Genomic DNA, 21,052 nt, shown 5'->3' on the forward strand with positions numbered 1-21,052 from the left:
CAGTAACATGAGTTACAGGGCATACGCTATCATTAGGCTTTTAGTCCTGCCAGAAGATGCCTAAAATTAGGTAAGGGAAAATTTTGGCACAGGGACATACCTAAACAGTTGTTTTTTCTAGCATTTCTTTGTCTCAAGGATGTGATAAGCTGGGAATATGCTTTTAGTTCCATGTGCATGTATTTCTTTTCTGGAGGTGGAAACCTTAATAACTGAAAAAAGTCAACCACATGTTGCATAATAACTAATGCAGCACTACATAACTTTTTTTGTGTTTATGTGGTTTTATTCCCACCCTCCTCTCTCTCCCTGTGTCCTTGCCATTGCTTCTTGTGTCCTCCTGTGGGCCTATTACCAAACTTACTCCTCATCCACCACTGCTGGTAACACTGGCACCAGAGCCCAGCTAATCAGCCCAGCAGAGCTATTTGGTGTAGATTGGCCATTCTGTGCCTGATCTTTTTCGTGGGCTTTACTTGTATGTCGCACCAGACATGAACAGGCAACAGAACAGCTGGAGGTAGAATATGTGAAGTCCCTCTCATCTCTGAGCCTGATCTCCCCATTGCTGTTGCCTGCTGTTTTGGTGGCTATTTCTTTTAAGTCCACAAATGGACATGCTATGGAAATGCAGGACATGCTCCTGATAATCCCCTTTCTTACTGGGTCTGGGTGCAGGCTTTACCTTGCTTTGTCCTATCTTGTCCTCAAGATATTATACAGAGAAGTCCAGCAAGGACTTTGAGGTATGAGTATTCTCCAGGGAGAAGGAAGACGTGTCTAACAGCATTTAGATGAATGTTTTCTTTGTTCATGCTGTTCTACACAATCTTATCAGTCAGTGTCTACATTGGGAATTCTGGTTCCTGATCATTTCTGAAGGACCTGGTGTACAGAGTGGCCCTTAGGCTATAAGCTGGCAGATCTTCTGGCAAGATGACCTGACTCTTCATAATTGTCTCTCTTGAGCAAATATTTTAAATTCTTGAGCAAATATTTGAAAAGTAGCTCTTATGTCAAGTAGACAACTTTCATTTCTATTTCCAAATATAAATACTTAATTTTTAAAGTACAGCTTTCTAAGCCTCATTAAAATTGTGTTTAAAAATGCAGCATTTACTTTTCAGGGAGATTTACTAAATACAGTGAAGTGTGCTGTCATTCCTTCCTCACATTAGCCAAACCACCAGCATACTCGAGAAATGTATTTAGAGTATTTTTTTCTTAGACCGTTGTTAAATATCTGTAGAAATCCAAGTTCTGCTCTCAGTTCCACTCCATTTTCTGTGCATGTCTGGCCATTCTCCTTTAGTGAAACAGGACATTCTCAGTGTTAGCTCTTGGCATCCCTTCTGAAAGCAATTAAGTTCTGGCAGCCTTTCTCTTCAGTACTCACTGCACTGTGTCTCATGCTCTCACAGAAGTAAGCTAGCAGGAAGAAGTGTGCTCCTGGTCTGGAACACTGGCTTTTCCATCATCTGCTGTGTAGCAATTCTTTATGGCCTCACTTCCAGCATTCATCCTAATTTACGTCATTCTCCAGCCCATTATGCTTGAATTCGTGCTTTATCGTTGCTCATGTTCCATCTCAGTGTTTCAGTTATTCTTTTTCACTTTACTGGCATGTGAGGATTTTACAGCAGTGATAGTTTGCCTCTTATGGTGCAACACACTTGCAGAACAGAAGGTACTTTATTGTGGGGTAAAGAACTTCTTAAGAGATAGGTTGAAGTCCAGGGAGGTGAAGTGAACAAAGTAAATGTTAAAGTTTGGCAGAATCACCCCATTCTCTAATGTACCGTTACATATGGCTTCTTTTCACTCTAGACAGTAAAGAACACTACAGCAGTGTTCTTCACTGTTTTGCTGACCAAGATGTACTTGGTTTTTTCTGAAATGATTATGGGCTGAGTAAAGGGCTGGGATTCAAGCATTCTCAGATACGACTACTTGTGCTTCAGCCAAAAATTCAAGTAATTTTGGACCAGCGATTTTACCATGGACAGGCTTCCCAAGGAGACTAGATAAACAAGGAGACTGCAGTCACAAGCTGCATTATCTTTCCATACAAGATCTTCCTGAAGGTGTTGGGATCCATTAGCTGAGTGGGAATATCCAGGGAATAGGTAGCCAAATAAATTGGACGTTTTCTGTACACATGGCCCTACTTTTCCTGTTAATTTCTGTCTTGCTGTCTGTCTGTGGAGCCTTCTGTATTTTAACTACTTGGCATCTACTGCGAAACTCCAAGACAGGGTATGCATAGTTTTTTATGGCCAATTAAATTCCAGTGTTTGCTCGCACACTGTGAAAACCTGACATAATGTGAATGTGTGTTTTCTTTTTCTTTTTTTTTTTCCTTTACCCGAAGTAGATAATATTGAAATATTTTGTCCTTTGCCCTGAAGGCACTCTGCCTGCCTTATGAAGCCAGGCAGCATGTGTTATGTCTGGGACTCTTGCATTTGATGTTTACTTGTGCTCCACAGAATCTGCCAGGGCCTCATTTGGTGACCGGAAAGCAGAGCTACACGGCGTGTACCAGTGGCCCCGCTATGACGTGTACAACCCCTTCTATTTGGAGCACCGGGTTTCGCCAGATCTGATTAGGCGCTCCCAGGCAAAATCAGATAACAGGAAATTATATGGATCAGGTGAGGAGAACCACGCCCTGACTTTTCTCTCTGCCTCCCTTTTTAAGGGTTTATAGGTAAGAGGGCAAAAAAACCATTAGTCTACAGAAGTCTTGTTTGATTACAGCAGTCCCAAGTCAGTCTGTATGCTACGGACACTTCTTGGATGGTGAATCAATCTGTAGAGCCAGCTCTGCTTGATTTTCAGCTGTACTGTTACTTTTTGTCGTTTGGGGGCATCAGAAGACTCCATGCACCACAAAGGTAGAGGAATTGGCGAAGTGAGCTACCGTAGCTGCTTCTGATCCCAAAGAGGATGCAGTACTGGAGATTTCAGCTACCAGTGATAGAAGTGAGGGAGCCAGAAAAAGGAAGGCAGGCAGTATGTTGAGTGGAGGAATGCCTGAGGAGTATGTACCTGGGAAGAGAAACAAGCACCAAAAAACGTTCAGGAGCAGATGATAAGAACAGGTGCAAAATGGGACATGATGCTCTATACCAGCTCTTTTGTAGTTTCCTTTTGAAGCTACAGAAATGTCCCCACTTCTCATTTTGTGTAAGAATGGGGGAGGGCTGCGTGATAGTAAAAGTTTGGATAGAAAGTGTTTGGCTGCTAGGGAAAAATTATCTTCTCTGCTGTTCATTGGTATATGTATCCTCTAATGAATGCCGTTTAGACTGAAGGAGATGACTAGGTGTTGCTTGTGATTTCTAAGGCAAATGCATTCAGAAAACTCAAACACTTGAAGAAATGTACACGCCTCTCCGTTAAATCGGAAGCTGGCAACAGCATGCATTTTTAAAGATGTTTTATTTAGAATGGTATATCATGCTTATTTTACAGCTAGGGGAAAATATCTCAGTCTGTGTCCTGTTTCAAAATAATTGTGAATCACCATAGAGACTACATGAAAAGACTACTCCATATATTTTTTAAGAGAACAAAACACATGTACAATTTTAGCAGCCTTTAACACATATGGTTTTACTAGGCTCTGGAAGCACCTGTGGTGGGAGCCAAATGGGTTTTATAAAACTGTCTTGAACATCTTCCCTTCAGTTCATCATCTCTTTGTCCATTTTTCTTCAAGCAGAGTAAACACTTTACTAGTTTTGTCTTACTAAGTTTAAACACAAGAAAGGTTACTCTAGTGTGTCTAGAGTACAGTTTTAAAATGCCTTCTTCCTCCAGAATTTTTTGACAGCTGTTTCAGAAGTTAGATGATTCTCTTCATGTGCATCTATAGAATATTTAAGCAAAACTCTAAGCCTAGTTTGTTGCAGCAAGTGATACTTTTCATATATGTGGGTTTAGAACTACAGGATGTGGAATGTATGAAGTGAAATTTTAGAATTCTAATATGAAGTTCCTCTTCTTCATCTTAAAAAAAACCTACATAAACAAATTGAAAAATAAATTTATTGATGTTTTCCCCAAATTCTAGTTATTAGTAAACAACATATGGTTAAAATTTTTCTGCTTTTTTAATATTTTCTTCCTTGGGAAAAGAAAGAATTATTCTGTATCCTATCATCTTACAATAACCATAATTAGTTCTTTCTTTTGATAGCAATAAAAAGGAAATACATTTTCAGTAACGAGAGATGTAATTCTCTTAAGATAATGATCGGTGGATTGCAGTGGATGTCTTCTGCAATACCATAACACAGCATTGCAACAAAAAGCAGTTCATTGCATTAGATAGCCCTAGAAGCTAAACTAAGCTCATTTGCTTCAGTATGGGCCATTTTTGAGTTGGGCGGCTTTAAAAACCTCTTGAACATCGCTGGAGTCAGCAGAGATTCCTGAAACAGTGGCATTAGTTCAGCTTTCACCTACTGTTGCTGTATAATTATGCACAGAAAATGTCCTTTAGCTCTGTATTGAGTTGGGGTCAAAAACTGATAGCATCTACTTAACCACCAACTGTTGAGGAAACCACGCTTCTATAAAATAAAGGTCTTGGTTTTGTGCTATAACAGGTACATGTCATATTAGAGTTAAGACTTGCTTTGTCTGAGATCTAGTAAGGATATGGAGTGTGGTGCTTTGACACAGTGATCAGTGAAGCCAGGGAGATGAGGCCAAGTTTAGCAGGCAGCATGTTTTTGCCACTGGGATCTTTACTGTGGAAAAATTTTAAAAAGGCTAAACCCCAGTTCTAGCTGGCTAGATTTCAAGACAAAGGTTTTCTGTTTTGTTAAAGCATCTACTAAACAAAACATTTCTCTTGAGGGAATAACTTTGAGGCAGGCTCCCCATCCTGCTAGTGCTACCAGTGTGACCAAGTAAGTTTGAACTATTTCAAAGATGGAATTGAGATATTTTAATGGCTTGCTCTCTCCATTTTGCCATTTTGGGGGAGTGTTTTGGAAAGGGGAAGTAGGGAAAGGTGCTGATATCCTTCCTTGGATGTTATTTAGCTAGGTTTCAATTCTATCATAGATCTACTTACGTTTTTTTCTAGCAATGATGCTGACATGATTTATATTGTTCTCTTGTCTTTTTAGTTAGTGATTTAAGATCTAGTACTTTGCCTGGATCACTTGATGTAAGTCGCTCAATGTTTGATCTCAGAAGCCCGCCTCATCGATCCATGAAGGTGCGTTCCCCTTATATATATATAATTTAGGTTATGCTGAAAACTCAGATTACTCGGTGTATCTGTTCCTGTTACGTTGTGTTTTCAAAGTAAATACTGAAGGGCATTGTACTGTGCACTGGAAGGACTAAGGGAGAAAGTTCAACATCCTGACTAACTTCAAGAGGCCTTTTCCTGAGGCTGCTCTGACGTGCTGTTCTGGCCCAGAAGGGCTGTTGAGAAACCCAAGTAGGGCTGTTAGGCAGGACAAGACAGACAACAGGTCATGGCTCATCTTGTGATTTCTCCCATCAGTTGAAAAGTGGAATACTAGAAGTTTCCATTGAGACAGAACACTGCCTTTATTTTTTTTTTTAAGTAATAATCTTTTAGATAGCAATGAACTTGTGTGTGTGTATATATATATATAAAACTGAGTGTTTTGTTTTCATCACATCTTGTCTGGTGGTGTAATCTCTCTGGGTTTTGCATCTGTTGCTCTGAATTAAGTGAATTATTTGTCCCCCCCAGAGATATGATTCAGTCTCCAGTGTACCCAGCAGTACTTCTTCCAGGAAGGATTCACAAGGCAGTAACAGGAGTCTGGGTAATGTTTTGTTTGTTTACCTTGTAATGAAATATTTCCCTTTGCACGTGAAATATTAAGCTGTTTCTACTGTTGTTTGGTTTGGGTTTGGTTTTTTTTTTGAGATGAATCTAACTTGCAGATCAGTTTGGAGATTACTTTGCAATTTGAGATTGAGTTTTGGACTTGCACCTTCCTGTTTTCAGGAGACTGAGCAAATGAGACTTTGAGGAGTTCTCATGCTTTTGAAAAATTCATCCCTGGATTTACTACCCTCATGAATTAAGAAATTACAGACATTCTGTTAGGGTAGAATGCAGCACTAGGTCACAGGTCTAGTCCTTTTTCATCTCTCAGTACAGTATTTTTCTGTGGGAAGTGCCTGAAATCCAATACATATATTACACTGGTAATTAGACAAGAATATTGCATGCAAACCCAGCATCCTTATTTATGAAAGAATGCTGAAGAAGTGGAGATACTGCAAAACAAACCTTCAAAAATTAATCAAGTCCCCACAAAAGTCACTCTGCTAGAAGTCAGAATTTCTCCCAGTCTCCTCAAAAAGAAGACTGGGGGCAATGACCTAGTTCTAGTCAGGACAGAGAAATGCTGGACGTTAAATGGCTCTTCTGACTTGGAGAAAGCATAATAGTAAAATGTTTACTAGACTGCAATTGAAATCTGAGAAAGGTAAACAGGAGGCCAATTTATAAACTTAACGGTGAAAGAGATTAAGGGAAGTGATAGAATATAAATGTGTTCTGGGTGTCTCAGGCACATGATTTTTTTCTTTCTAAAAGTTGTTTGAGTACAACTAGTTATTAAATTCAGTAGAGATAACTCAGGCACATGGTGTGATTCTTTGTGTGGTCCTCTGCAGAGCCACAGGAGCTGGACTTCAGTGACCCTTAGGGGTCCCTTCCAGTTCAGGATATTCTATGATTCTATTCTATGAAATGTGAAGGCTTTTAGCTATGCAAAAGGTCAAGCTACAAGACGTGGTGGATATTTTGTCATTAAAATGTAGGTGTTAAAGTATTTCAAACTTACTTTGAGAGGAGTTTGCAAAGATGACCAGTCCACCTACTAACGAGTTCCTGTATTCCTGGAATGAACATTTAAGATACTGCATTACTTCTAAAAACACTAATTGGCTTTCTTCCATAGATACTATTACATTATCAGCTGATGAACGAGACTTTGGAAGACTGAATGTGAAGTTGTGTTATGTTTCTTCTGTAGAACAGATTTGGATCACAGTTTTACATGTAAGCAAATATAAATAAGTTGTTTATTTATTCAAATTGCTATTTTCCTATACTTGATGTTAATTCTCATTAAATTTGGCTCTCTTGTTACTTTAATGAATACTTTTAGGAGGAAAATAAAATTACTGCTAAGTATTAATATAAACAAAGTTCAGTCAGATCTAATGCTGGGCTTCAAAGCATCCTGCCTCTCCTTGATTTTTTTTTCCTGTTGCAATCCCTGTTTCCCTGTTCTGCTACAGTCACTAGCAAGAAGTAATATATAACTCCTTATGTTACTATACATATGTTAACATGTTCTGGTTGTGGAGTGAGGAACTATTCAGCATAGATTAGAAAGCTGAGATGGTCATAGGCTGATCCTGCTGTGGACATTTTCCTGGGGAAATCTGAAGGCAGTAAATGGAAGCAACTCCAGAGGCAGCATTTAAGTGACTTCTGTGATTCTATAACTTTAAATCTAACAGTTCCTTCAGGGCAGAACCCTGATAGCACTTTGAGGACACTTAGCTTCTTGTGGCCTTTTTGTAAGCAAATGTGATACTGTTATGCTGGTTGTTTTATTTATTTCCAGGAACTATGAGTAATTTTTAGGCAATGGAACTTTGAGTAGTCAGATACCTCAGGACTATATCAAATGGTAAAAAACAGTCTTACATTGTCTAAACTGACTGTTTTCAATGTTGCAGTGCAAAGACCTGTGCTGGCCTTCTAGCTGTGGGGAGAATCCTCGTATCTGCATCAAGGGAATTCTCACACTGCCCAAACCAGTGCATTTCAAATCTTCTGCCAAGGAGGGCTCCAGTGTAAGTAGAGTCAGGGAAAACACTGAGAAATCTTTTTCCCAAGGAAAAAAAAAACATGAAATGTAAATGGATTTTTAAAATGGACCAAACATCCACTCCTATGCCATGTTTGCTGTGGTAGTTACCTAGATGTGGGTTACTTCCCCTGACTTCTCATAATCCTATTAAAAGCCTCATTCCACTTCTTCCCCCTATATCCTCTCCTGCATTGCACTGTTGCCCTCCTTCTCTCTCAAGGCTGCAGGACAGATGCTCATAGGGGACTGAACCATGAGCTGCTGGTCTTGGCAACTCCATGGTGAGGGACCAGAGGAAGACTGGGCATATGTGTAGGTGCACACTCATCCCAGGGAAGGTAGCTGATGTACTGCCTCTCATATGGCAGGAGACAGTATTAATGCTTTGTCTTTACAGAAACTATAAGAATTGGTTGCATAGGACAAGATTCCTGACAGTGGCAGTAAACGAATATTAAGGGAGTGGAAGGGAAAGCAACATAAACGCCCCATAATGTGAGCCAAAGATGAAAGAAAATAAAATCAGCTGGAGAGACTGTAGCAAAAGGCCACAGAATCTGTTATAACAATGTGTGTGTGCTGTTGTAAAGCTCCAGAAGAGATGGTCACAACTTGTTATAGTAGTGAAGAATAATCCCGAGCTTTGCCCCTGCCGGGGTGCAACAGTGAGAGGATGAGTCTGTGCAGGCTTAGCACTATAAAAGCACACTTTCCATGGCAGCCTAAAATAGTGGTTGTGAGCAGTGGCTATAGAACCAAGACACCTTGGTTTCTAGGTTCTGGGCTCAGTGGGACTCTCTTAAAATGGTGATGTTACTCCTCTGTTTTTCTTTCTAGGATATTGAATTTATGGAAACTTTTGTATTTGCTATTAAACTGCAAAGCCTGCAGGCTGTCAGATTGGTATTTAAAATCCAGACACAGACTCCCAGGAAAAAAACAATTGGAGAATGTTCCTTGGCACTGCAGGAGCTGAGCTCGCAGGAATCAAGTCATTGGCTGGATATATCTCCTCCTTCCAGAGCACCTGTAAGTGCCAATACTGTGAAAGTGTGTTGTTATCTCACCTAGAAAGAGTTGCTGGAAATGAAAGTAAAGTAATGCAGTAGTAAAAACGAGGAAGGTTATTTGTTTTTCTTCTCCCCACATCCTTGGGAAAGGCATTTTGATGGGGAAAAAATGCAGACTTTTGAACTCTGCACATAGCTGTTCTGGTCATAAACTGCAGCTGTTTCTAGGAAAATAGCTAGAGCAGACTCTTCCACACCATGGCTCACAGCTTGAGGGAGGGGCATTCTGGGGAAATGTTCAGTAGAGGACACTGGGTAATTGTCTTTTCTGACCAAAAAAGCATCAGAAGATCCTTAGCACTCACAGCAAGAGCTCAGAGCAAATGGAATCTGCTTTTGTTGTGGAAGAAAAGTGCTAAGATCTTCAGTGGCTTGAAAATGCAGAGACAGACCTATATTTAATGTTCAGATTGCATGCTGTGAAGTAATAATTCATACAGTTCATTTCCATTAGTGTAATAAGAAGCAGGTGGTTTTCACAGTGGGATTTCCTTTCCCCCTACCCTTACTTTGTTTGTTTCTTTTATAGATTGTGTCTAGACATTTGTATTTTCAATAAATTAAACTTGAATTAGCAATTCAAAAGCAAATTTTTTTTTAAGCGTGTCTGAGTAAAATGAACGATACTCTTGATTTCTAACGTAAGCTACACTTGACATTTTTTAGCTCTAACAAGAATAACAATATTGCTTCAAAAGCAGTAAGACTAAGTGACAGAGGAAACTGTTTTAGAAAGCGTTTCATCTCAATGTAAATTTCTGAATCATATCATAGTATCTCTCTCTGTGTTGGCTTTCCTCACTATTATATCCAAGAGCCCTCCTGCACTGCTGGGATTCATCCCTGTGCTACCCTGTGAGGCAGCAAACACTACCCTCCCTGCAAATAGAAAGCCAAAACTCAGAGTCGAGTAAGTAGCTTCCTCTCAGGGTTATACAACAATTCTGTGGCTGAGCTGCAAAGAGACTTTGGGTCTCTTTGATGAACTGGAGCCTGACTTCTCTTTACCTGACCTGTTGTTCTCTCACTTGGTGCATTTTGCTTCACTGAAGTGCATTAAAACTTGAAGGGAACCAAGACTAGCAGAGTACATTTCAACAGAGGCTGTCAGGAAAGGTGGGTCTCTGTTGGCCTTTTCCTGATGCTTTTACAGTGTTCTGAGTATGTTACTCTGACAGGAGAGCAATGAGGATGACACAATGAACTTTGCCACTAGCAAAAATTCTAAAATAAAAAAAAAATAGACTGGAGATCTCGGATCATTCACAGTGTGTGCTGGGCAAGGGTGTACGTGTGTAGGCGTGTAAAACACAAGTGCTTCCCTAACATAGGAAACTTCACAGTATGCAGTCACCCTAAGCATTCATGACATTAAGTGACAGGGCTTTGTACCTATGGAAAAGGTTGCTTATATCTCCATATTGCAAAATTCAGAAGTGTGGGAGGAGAACTCCGACGGTTTCTGTGTAAGTGGAGCACACCTGGTCTCTCACTTCCACACCCAGGTTTAATAGAGCTGCAGCAGCATGTCTGGTCTTCCCTGCATGTGTCTGCTCTTACCAGTACAGACTCTTTCCCAAGTGAACGCTGAGGACTCGTTTACTTGCCCCTATCCCTGCCTGCAGCCCACCCAGAGCCATCTGTGCACCGCACATACGCAGTCCATCAGCGGAGCACATGCATTGCAGCTATGACAAGTGCAAGATGAACTTACTGTGCATCTGCAGGCTGTGTATACAGCTCATGTTTCTGTCCAGGAAATCCCAGATAGAAATGCGGGAGCCCACTATATGACAGAATTCCTGTGTTTCCTGAGTTTATAAGCAACTTAATCCACATGTTATGGCAACATTCTTCTGCTTGTAGGTGCGCCGTGCAGAACTTCAAATAGGAACTTGTTTTCAAGCAATAAACAGGAGGATACAGTTACAGATTCTTGAAGCACAAAACCTTCCTGTTTCATCTACACCACTGTCTTCAAGTAAGTTACATCAGCTGTTTCATGCCTCCTGTCTAAAAGCATTTGTAACAGGTTAATTGCTGATCAAATGGGTTGGCAATTCATAACATTCTTTACAAACCTCAGGCTAACGTATTGTGCAGTAGACTTCCATTGCCAAGGCTTATTTCCCCAGATGTCTTACTTGATTACTTTTTGTTTGGTTTGAAGCTATGTGTTTATGTATTTTGGAAGATTTTTATCCCAGTATTAATCCTGACATACAAGAGCATTAGCTTGCACTTGCTTTTTGGATACTGTGTTAATCAGTTCAATATTACTGAACATACTCTGTTTGTGTGACTAGTCAGGAAAGCTATTGTACAGTTCTTTTGGCCAGACTTTTGAGAAACTGTTGCAATTTGAACCATACATATGGATCTGGTTGGTTCCTGTTTGGATGTGTTTGTGAGTAACCCTTTGTGTGCTATGCCTTTTTCCTTCCCTTTTGTGCCAGATTTCTTTGTGAAAGTTGGAATGTTTAGTACAGAAGGGATGATCTATAAGAAGAAGACTCGTCTTCTGAAGTCCACTAATGGCCAAGTGAAGTGGGGAGAAATGATGGTTTTTCCAGTTAGCCAAGCAGAACAAGGAATTAGCTTTCTCATCAAGCTCTACAGCAGAAGCTCAGTGAGAAGAAAACACTTCCTAGGACAGGTTGGTTTCTCCTAAATAGCCTGATCCTTTACTTAAAATCCAGCTCCACAGGTTTCTTGGTATGAGTTTTCAAATACCTTAAATGAGGTGGCATATAGCAAAATAGTAAATTCTAATAAACTCTTCTGGATGTAACCCAAGCAAGAATGGTACTGGATTCTTAAACATGCACTAACATCAGAATAGGAGTTTTGTGTGGAGTATTACTATCTGAAAGATTCCTTCCAAGAGACACACCATCTCCTCCTTGCCTCTAGGCTTTGTAAAGAAAACAAACACAGCACTCACAGGATCTGGACAGCCTACAATGTCCTGTACAGCAAGGAGGGGTGTTGGTTACCCCACCAGTACACTTACAAACAGGGGTGTGTAAAAGGAAGTATGAACAGCTACAATATGAGACCGCCTTCCTGGGTAAAACCAAAAAAGCTGAAAGCAGTACTATATTCTAAGTATATATGATAAAGAAATAATATAGGTGTCCAAACACAAAGTATTTTTTAGGCTTCTTTCTTGTTGCCTTTTTTTTTGTTAACAAACAGAACTTCAATAGTATCTCTTTGAAAGTATTTGTGTGATCATATTTATTTAACTACCGTAAAGCTTGGTAGTCTGGTCTCTTTATTCTCTCTGTCCTCTTCTCCTGGTTGTTCTAATTTACCATCATCCTGTCCCTTCTTTCTCTCCTTTTTTTCTTGGTATAGTGAGCCATAGCTGTTGTTAAAAATCTCTGTGCTTTCTCTGACCCAGTTAGATGCAGTAGCAGAATTCTAATATATGCAAAAGTGAATAATGTAGAATTGATTTTGAGACCCCCCAACTGTAATGTCCTATGTCAGATGGAGGACTGTGCTGTCCCTAGGTACAAAAAATGGTACTGTCCCATTCTGGTGCTGTTTCCTGTGCCTGCTGAAAACACGCAGTGACAGGAGATGCTGAAGTGCTAGATGCTGTAGAAATTATGTGCCAGCAAGAGTTATATGAAGTTCCTCCATTTTTTGGAGCATCATGTCACATATGTCCCATCTTTCTGCAGTTCCTGTTGGTGGAATTGGATTTGAAACAGGAAAAGAAAAAAATGGGGTTTTTTAGTTGTGCTACTTTGGGGAGAAAATAACTGGGTATGATTTTGCAGTCCCTAGAAATATGTGAGGTCATCTCAATCTGATGAGTTACATTTAATTCATGGATCTTATTTTTAGGGGGAGGGAATGAGCTACTTGTGCTCCTCGGAGATTATTTGGAAAAGGTTGTTTCAGCTCATGAAGGCAGACATTGCCACATAACACACGAAGACATAAAATATGGCTCAGGGGAAAATGTACTTTGAGCAATTGGCTGGGTAGCTGGAAAAAAATGACTATAGCTGGATCTATTAACTTTGTCCTTCAGAGAATGATGTTTAATTGGATGCTGTTCTAAGCAGACAATACATAGATTAGGCTGCTTTTACAAGCATGTCTTTAATCATGGGCAAGATGTACATTGAATCTCTGTGGATGAAACATCAGCTGTCTGTGGTATTCTGGAAGACATTATTCTCACTTCTCGAGGACTCATGCCCCAGCAGTGTAGGCTAAATGTACTTCATGGTCAAGGTTTCTGAGAAGTCTTAAAAGGACTCATTCTTGGAAGACATAAGGAAATAGAGTCCTGTAAATAACGATACCTACTTACATAAGCAGAATTCTTTTGGCAGTGGAGGCTGGTGATAATGTTAAGGGGGAAAATTTCCTACTTGTACTTCATTTCCCTATTTCATGGCCGCTACCCGTTAGCTGAATACTGAGAAGAAACGGACTCTTAGTACGTGACTATGTGTGGTATGGGCATGTTAGTAAACTCTGTGGAATGCAGGTTTGGCCCTGTCTGTGGGAGTGTGCAATTTTAAATGCTCATGGAAATGCTGGACAGCTCGTGTAGGGGATGCCAGATGGCTCGTGGCCAACTGCGTTCGAATGCACAGAGCCACCACTGGCCCTGATGAGCCCTTGACCCCAGCACGTGCATTTGAATAGAGCAAGGAATGCCTGACTTAAAACATCTTATTAAGTACAGAAACATTATTATGTGGTGGGTTCTCTAAACTACTTTAGAGGCTAAATTTAAACACAGACTCTCTGTGTTCCCAGCTGAAAGCCAAAATATGTTAGGATTAGCAGAACTGTATTTATTGCTGTTATGCTTTGGTCACAGTCTATACGTTATATCTTGTTCTACACTTGCATGTTATTTATTTGGAACTAGCAAAGGCTGGGCCTCTGTGTTATATCAGGTAAACTCAATTTTATTTTTGTTTTTGTTTCTCAATGCAGATCTGGTTAAGTCCTGATAGCAATAACAGTGAAGCAGTAGAGCAGTGGAAAGATACCATTGCCAACCCTGAAAAAGTTGTTGTTAAATGGTACAGCATTGGTCCATCTTGAAGACTGGAGATGAAATTCAGAACTGATTTTTCTACAACAATTCCTATGCTGTCTAAAATAGTATAAATAAAAAGAAAAATATTGTCTACACAAGTTCAGTTCTTCACTGCATCCTGCCTCTGTGGAAACTGAGGAAATTCACCAAGAGAAATACCAGCTAAATATTATTAAGAAGAAGACTTTAGGAACTGGGAAAAGTGTTCATTTGATTTCAAAAAATCCACCTTGAAAAAAAGATTTTTGCCCCTTTCAGGCTTCATAAAAACACAGAAATTCAATCTTTGAGAGAAGCAGCTTGAATCAACTCTATTTTGCGTTACTGACATCGTCTTCATCTGCAGTCTTGTTTTTGGCAGACTCCAAAGTCCATGGGTATCAGTTGGGTCAGTGGCTTGATCCTGGGTACCTGTGAGCCTCTGGGGTTGTTGACACCATTTGATCAGAGTAACACATGCTTGAGCAAGTGGGAAAGCTGTGGCAGTAGATGAAGGCATTTTTGATGAAGGGTTGTTCAGTACCTGACATGCCTGTAGCCTGTGTTTGCCCCCATCCTTCTCTCGAAATAGAGAGATGGAAAGACAAGAGTTTCTTTGACTTAGTGATCTTTGCAAGAGGGCCCCTCCAGACTTGCTCTGTTTGGGTAAATTCTGTTTGGAATAATGCAGAGGCAATGACCCTGCTTAGGAACAGAGCCAGTATTTTTAGATAAATTACTTTCTTATATAGAGTACTTATAAGTAAACCACTTCCTATCTAATCAACAAGGCTCTAGCGTTTGCTTACATTGCCAAATCCCAGACTAACATGTACAAAGGAGCAAAGATTTACTTACATAAGTGCTTTTTGATATTAATTAAAATGTAGCACTGTAAGGGACTTTGTTTAAAGGATAGGCTACTACTGCAGAAGTATTTGTTACATGTCTACAATGCTGAAAAGTTATGTGTGGGAATATATTTTTATTACTTGTTTCTAGTAAGAAGAAATTACCATATTTTTATTGCAAATTATATTTTTCCTACAAAATCCCAAAATTATTTTTTCTATTAGTTCCCATATTTTCAGGGGGTTGTTCACAGTTATTTTTAAGAGGGGGAAACACCATGTATATAATTGATAATATATAAATCTAAAAGCACAGACCTCTTTGCACTACTTCAACTATCAGATTGGAAAAATACCCATATATTCCATTAAATCCACTGCTTACACATTTACTGTTGGCTGTCTGGACTGTACAAATATGTGTATTTTTAAGGATGCTGAATAATTCCACCTTTCTTCGTAACTTGGATCCAGTTGCAACATCTGACAGGAACTAGCACAGCAATGAGAGCGCTCACTGCTGGAAGGCAAAGGAACATGGGGAGCAGAGAAAAGGACTGTAACAGGAAAGCATGTCCTCTTGAGCATCTTTATTTCAATTTTTTTGTCTTTGAGTAAGTGTTCGAGAAAAAATGGAATCTCTTTGATTTCCCACCCCCAAATCAGTTGAAAATTGAAACTTTTGAAACTTCAACCATCCAGATTTTGGTTGCTGAAATTTAATATTTTGAAAACAAAAGGATTTTCCCAGGTTCTTATATGCTCTGCTTTTTGACCAGTCTTTATAAAAGAACTGAAAAAGGTTTTGCGTGTTACTTGGAGAACAAACGTCGGTTCTAGCTCTTACTGACCCTCTTTGCAAAGCTCCCAGTAGGCCCAGAGGATCCTGACTGACAGTGTTAACTTCCAGCCAAGTTACACTTCTTGGGAGGACCCTGTCCTGTTGGGTAAAATGAAAAAAGGAACTGGACCGAACTGATACTTTTGGATTATCTTTACTTGAATACATGGATCTTTTTTATTCATTGTGGCTGAACATTTTATTCATTGTGGCAGTAAACAAAAGTGCAAACTAACTGTTTCCTTATGCAGAATGCTGTTCTGTTTAAAAGAGAGAACAGGGAATATCCCAGGGTTTTATAGACTTCCATTACCACAGCAGTGGTTCTACAGAGATTGCCAACTCAGTGGATATGTGTAAATGGACTTTTGGGGCTGCTTTAGGACACCTAGCCTTCTAAAGGCCTAACTAGTCTCTTTATTCCTACATTAATATTTAATCTATGTGTTTATAATAAAAGATATGAACAGAAAATAGTCCGTTTTTTTCCCAGTTGTTTATTCAAATGTTTACCAGCATCTCAAACTGAAGTCCTACTTTTTTCTCTGAGAAAATCTCAGCTAATGAACTCTCTTTCATGTAGCGTTGCCTGTAGGAGAGTTAACTGCTGCCACATAAGCAAGATGCACCCAGGTACTGGAGCACTCTGGGGCACCGCTTCATCCTGTGCTCATCCCCAGGCTGTGGGGTTTTCTGCATTTGTGTGCATTCATGTAAGAATTTAAGGAGTTCTTAATAGTTGACTGTTGTCAACAGTTGTGCTTTTTTTCCTGTCACATAAAGCATTTTTCCATGGTGATTCATTTGGGTCTAGAGCTTATCAGTATGGTTGTTACCTTAGACAACAGTCCTGAAGAAAAAACATAAGACCAGGGGATACATGCGTGTTCCCAGCACCAGTCCCAGGGTACAACTGCCTGTAAAATGGGTTGTTCCAGCAGGTGTTATTTCAATTTGACTGTCTGAAATGCCAGCTAGAAATCACCTGGGATGTCTTTCCTTTTAAGTGCAGAATGTTTTGCTTTACTGCTTAGTGACTGCTTCAGTATAAATGCATGTGAGACTTAAGCTCCTTCAAATTCAGCTCCTGGCTTATTTGAGACTAATGCAGTTTTCCAGAAAAGGAAAATGATGCATCATTTGAAGACCAATCCACGATATAAATTACCAAGGAACTTCATGTACTCCAGGATACAAGCAAGAAGAAGGAAAAAGAGGTGTCTCGGAGCACTCTTCTAATGGTCACAGCTGTATGTTGTCCCTCTGATGCATGTTCAGCCACTGTTTTGATTGTTACATCCAAGTTTACTTTCATTGAAAATACTGTTAAGAAATTTGTTTTGTCAGCTCACTTAATTTGTAGATATAAGGCACACATGGTTTATAGTTGAATTTGCTGTTGGTTCTAGTTAGTGACTCAGCTTCCTGACTTACAACAATTCTGATGAAAGCAGCAGAGGTCAGAAGCTGCACCAGTTTTATTTCGGTCATCTCCCAAATGAATATGGATGAACTGGAAGAACAGTTATGATCTTATATTAGATGTTATTCATACAGAGGTCTGTGCTTGCATAGTTAGAAACCAACCATAGACTAAACTTAATCAGATTTTCCAAAATGTGTGTATATAATTTCACTGGTTAATCAAACAATCCTGTTTTATTTATTTATGACTAATAGCATTCTGTATGTAAACAAGGTCAACAAAGTTTTTCAGGTTTTTTACATCTCAACAGCATGGCATGGCATTCCTTTTAAGGAAAAAAATTGTAAGATTCTACCTCAGAAGATGAGTGGGTGTAACAGCTTGTAAGCCATATAATCATAAAATATTACTTGGAAAATAATTGTATTTGAGCATCCGATCTTTTGTGATCACAACATAAATAGTGCCATATTGCTAAATCCATTAGGCATCCCTAGTTTTTCCTTTTGTTGGCAGGACATTTTTATAAAACAAAAGGTATTTTTGTAAGCATTCAATTAAGCACATATGGTGTTTGACTTGAAAACTGTCTGCCTGATGGAGGTTCCTTTTAGAGTTATGAGTTGATTTTGCAGCCAAAACACAAGGTTGTCTAGAAATCTGGGGCAGGGTTGTCCCAGTTTTTACTTTCATCCTGCCAACATACGTATGACATGGGAGGGAGGCTGCATAGTTGTGGAAAGCTTGGCATAAATCGTACTGGATGTGATATACCCTCCTTGTTTTTCCAGCTTCTGCTGCGAAATTACATCACCATGTAAATACAGCCCTGTACATGATCTCATGCTTGGTGCATGGAAAAAGCCATCACTAAAATCAGCACCATGTTTCACAAACACTGCTCCAGCACATGTACATTCTTTTCTCTAGCTTGCACTGAGGAACAGGCCATTGTCTCTCAGTCTATGGCAAAACTCCCACTGCATTCAGCAGAAGCAACCAGTCTTCAAAGCTGGTTTAGTTATTTCAGCATTGAGATAGTGTGATTTATCTAAAAGGTTACAAGCGGCTTAAATTTTTTATATATTTTTTAAATAGTTAAAAATCTCTTCACAGTGATTTCTCTGTAGAAACTGAATTTCATTGAGAGTGGATCTGCATCTCTTAACATAATGCAATTCTTCCCATAGATTTCAGTCTTTGAAATAAGTCCACTGTGTTGATTATTTTCCCCTTATGTCTGATTGTGCAGTTTTTCCCTTCCTTTCATTTGACTGTAGACTGCTCTTCTGCCTCAGCATAAACAAGTGTGTAAATGGTGTCTGCTTTTTCCAATTAACTTTCTGCTTTTCTAGTAATGTTCCCCCCTTCTTTACCTGGTACTGGGACCAGCATTGTACATGTTTGACTTGCTGTTTAAAGAACTGGCTACAGGCAGAAGGCTTTCATCCTAGCACTTGGCTCATGTCTCATGCTCTGCATTTCTGAGCTACCTTTGCTCACAGCTTCAATGGTGTGGTTCTTTTGGAGCTCCTCAAATTCCTGTGTTGTCTACCACCATTGAATACAACAATGGGATAACTCAGTTGTAATTTCTTATGTGTACCCAGGTATCTTCACTTGCCTTTCTCCTCCTCCAAAAATTAGCTTAGGAAATCATTTTGGGTGTTGAGAAGGAGCAAGCTGTTTGTGCTTCTGAGCTTAAGGGACAGGAGGGTTGTTTGACTGCCACCACAGTGCTCTGAGATGAAGAGAAAGGCTCAAGGAAGAGTCATGAAAAGCTGCACCTCCAGGTGGAGGGAGGCCTGCCTGTACCTCCTGCATATATGATCTGGGAAATGCTTACTAATCTGGGGATTGGGATCCGTTGTCAGATGCCCAAAGGAAAGGGTCATCATATTGTACTTTTTATCCTTGTCTTGCAAAAGAGCTATGGAGCAGCTAAATAGGGAAATTTTCCATAAGAGGAATGGTATGGTTCACAGATTTCTGTAAAGCAGAGAACTGACTAAAAGATCTCAGGACTCTTTGAAAAAAAAGCAGTCATAGAAAGGTGTATTTGTTAGCTTTAAGTATAGCCAAGCTTTGTTACTTGTCATAGGAGAGGAGCGAATTCTTCCTGTATGATACATAGCAGAAGAAAATGGCATGTGCACCCAAAACAGAGCTGGTCTCCTCTGCATTGGTATCATTAGTCCTTCCAACACTGAGGTGGAACTAAACACACTTAGCTGCCCATTTTCCGGCAGTAAGGGCAGATTGGGTGGGGAATTGTCAAAGGGAGGTTGTGAAGGAGCATAATAATAAAAGCATGAATAAAAGCAGCACTTTTGTTTGGAAAAACATTGTTTTTGAAAGCAATGTAACATGCCTGTAACTATTGACAAAGCTTTTATTTGACATGAGTAAAGATAGACAATTACGCACTTAGGTATTTGCTTAGGTTCTTTCAGTATTTCCTGGCATGAGACTGGATTCATCCTCTTTGTATTTATATAATGCTTCATTCTGCTGCATTCATTGACCCTTGAGCTCTAGACCTAATTATGCCTGATTTCTTATGGCTTTGTCCGTCATGGCTGATTGACTTCAGTGTGCAAATCGGGATAGACCTTCTTCGATCTTTTTGCTGCACATCAGGTAGTTACAAAGTTTCTCTCTTAGATGAATTCTCTCATTTCTAATCAGAGGTGAGCTCATGACAGCTATTCCTTCACCTGGGAAACTGGGAGCTGGCTCTCCCTTTCCTACCTGAATGTTCTTGGGTTTCCTTAAAACCTTTGGAAACAGAATTACCTGTGACATCTCTGCCATCAGTCAAATTTGGCTGCAATGACTAATGAGCTCAAAAATTATTGTGGACCTTGGAAGAGAAATGAGCGAAAACAAGCTCTGCTGCTTCAGGACCCTGAGGCTCAGCTGTGTTTTCCTCTGTTCTACCATAGAACAGAGAAGCTTTTCAGATCACTGCTGATCATGGTTCCAGCAATACTAGTTCTCGAGGCAGCTCAAGCTCAAGCTCTAAAGAAATATTTGTTAAAGCATGGACATTTTGAAGCATAATATTTTGTGCTATGGAGCTGGCCACTTGCTGGGGTTTCACAGTAATGCAGTTTTAAAGATCTGGGTGAAGAGAGTTTTGATGTACCTTGAAACTACCATTGACTAAAAGCAGAAGCAGAGGTTTAATTAAGGTTAGTATTAAGAAATGCTTTAAAAGCCTAATTTTTAGATAATAAAATAACCAGTAGCAGTGGACTTCAAGTCCCCTTCTAATCTCCAGCTTGTGTGGGAAAAAAAAGTGGGTCAGAATGCCCATGAAAGAAAAATAGGGAAAAGCAGGTAAAAATAGAGAGAAAGGTCTGCAAAAATCAGGATTAATATACTCACCTAATTTCAAAGGCAAGGAAGTAAAGTCTTGGTGATGTTAGAGGCATTTTACCAAGCTCTTGTGCTAAGGTGAAGTAGGAGTAGAAGAGGATCTCTGAGACTCTAGTCTTTGCTGTGATTTGATAGACTTTGCTGTCTCTCCACATTACACTTTTAGTAGACCAAAGGCAACCCTGATGATTACCATTTGTTAGAGTAGACAAATAGCACTGTATGTATAAATTAAAGCCTTAAATGTGATGGATTAAAAAATGCACCACAATGGGATTTCTAGTAGTAACTTCATGTAATGCCAAAATTCACAGAGAAGGAAACGTAACATAGCGTGGATTCGGTATTCTCTGCCTAGCAACACTGTTCCTTGCTGTGGGAGTAAAAATCCTACAAATACCCTTTTTGAAAAATACAGCAGGTGCTGATGTTCTAGTCAAACTGAGTGGTATTTATGGCATCCACTTGTTCTCAGCTATCTAATTTCATTAGCACTTTGTTCCCTTTCCCTGCCTGCACCTCTCTCAGTTCC

The 21,052-nt window shown here is 39.7% G+C and overlaps 1 protein-coding gene across 5 annotated transcripts in view; it reads left to right on the forward strand.

Moving 5' to 3' along the window:
- Positions 1-20,421, forward strand: part of TC2N (tandem C2 domains, nuclear) — a 36,406-nt gene extending 15,985 nt beyond the window's left edge. For all 5 annotated transcript variants that reach the window (XM_017813800.1, XM_017813805.1, XM_017813801.1 and 2 more), the window contains exons 4-12: positions 2,490-2,654; positions 5,145-5,236; positions 5,747-5,822; positions 6,972-7,072; positions 7,762-7,878; positions 8,733-8,924; positions 10,832-10,946; positions 11,422-11,621; positions 13,937-20,421. In XM_017813800.1, coding sequence (XP_017669289.1) covers positions 2,490-2,654; positions 5,145-5,236; positions 5,747-5,822; positions 6,972-7,072; positions 7,762-7,878; positions 8,733-8,924; positions 10,832-10,946; positions 11,422-11,621; positions 13,937-14,047 — 1,169 coding nt within the window. In that variant the 3' untranslated portion in view covers positions 14,048-20,421. The remainder of the gene's footprint in view (positions 1-2,489; positions 2,655-5,144; positions 5,237-5,746; positions 5,823-6,971; positions 7,073-7,761; positions 7,879-8,732; positions 8,925-10,831; positions 10,947-11,421; positions 11,622-13,936) is intronic.
- The last annotated feature ends 631 nt before the right edge of the window (positions 20,422-21,052 follow it).

The sequence above is a fragment of the Lepidothrix coronata genome, unplaced genomic scaffold (assembly GCF_001604755.1).
Source record: "Lepidothrix coronata isolate B3197 unplaced genomic scaffold, Lepidothrix_coronata-1.0 Scaffold43, whole genome shotgun sequence".
Classification (NCBI taxonomy): domain Eukaryota; kingdom Metazoa; phylum Chordata; class Aves; order Passeriformes; family Pipridae; genus Lepidothrix; species Lepidothrix coronata.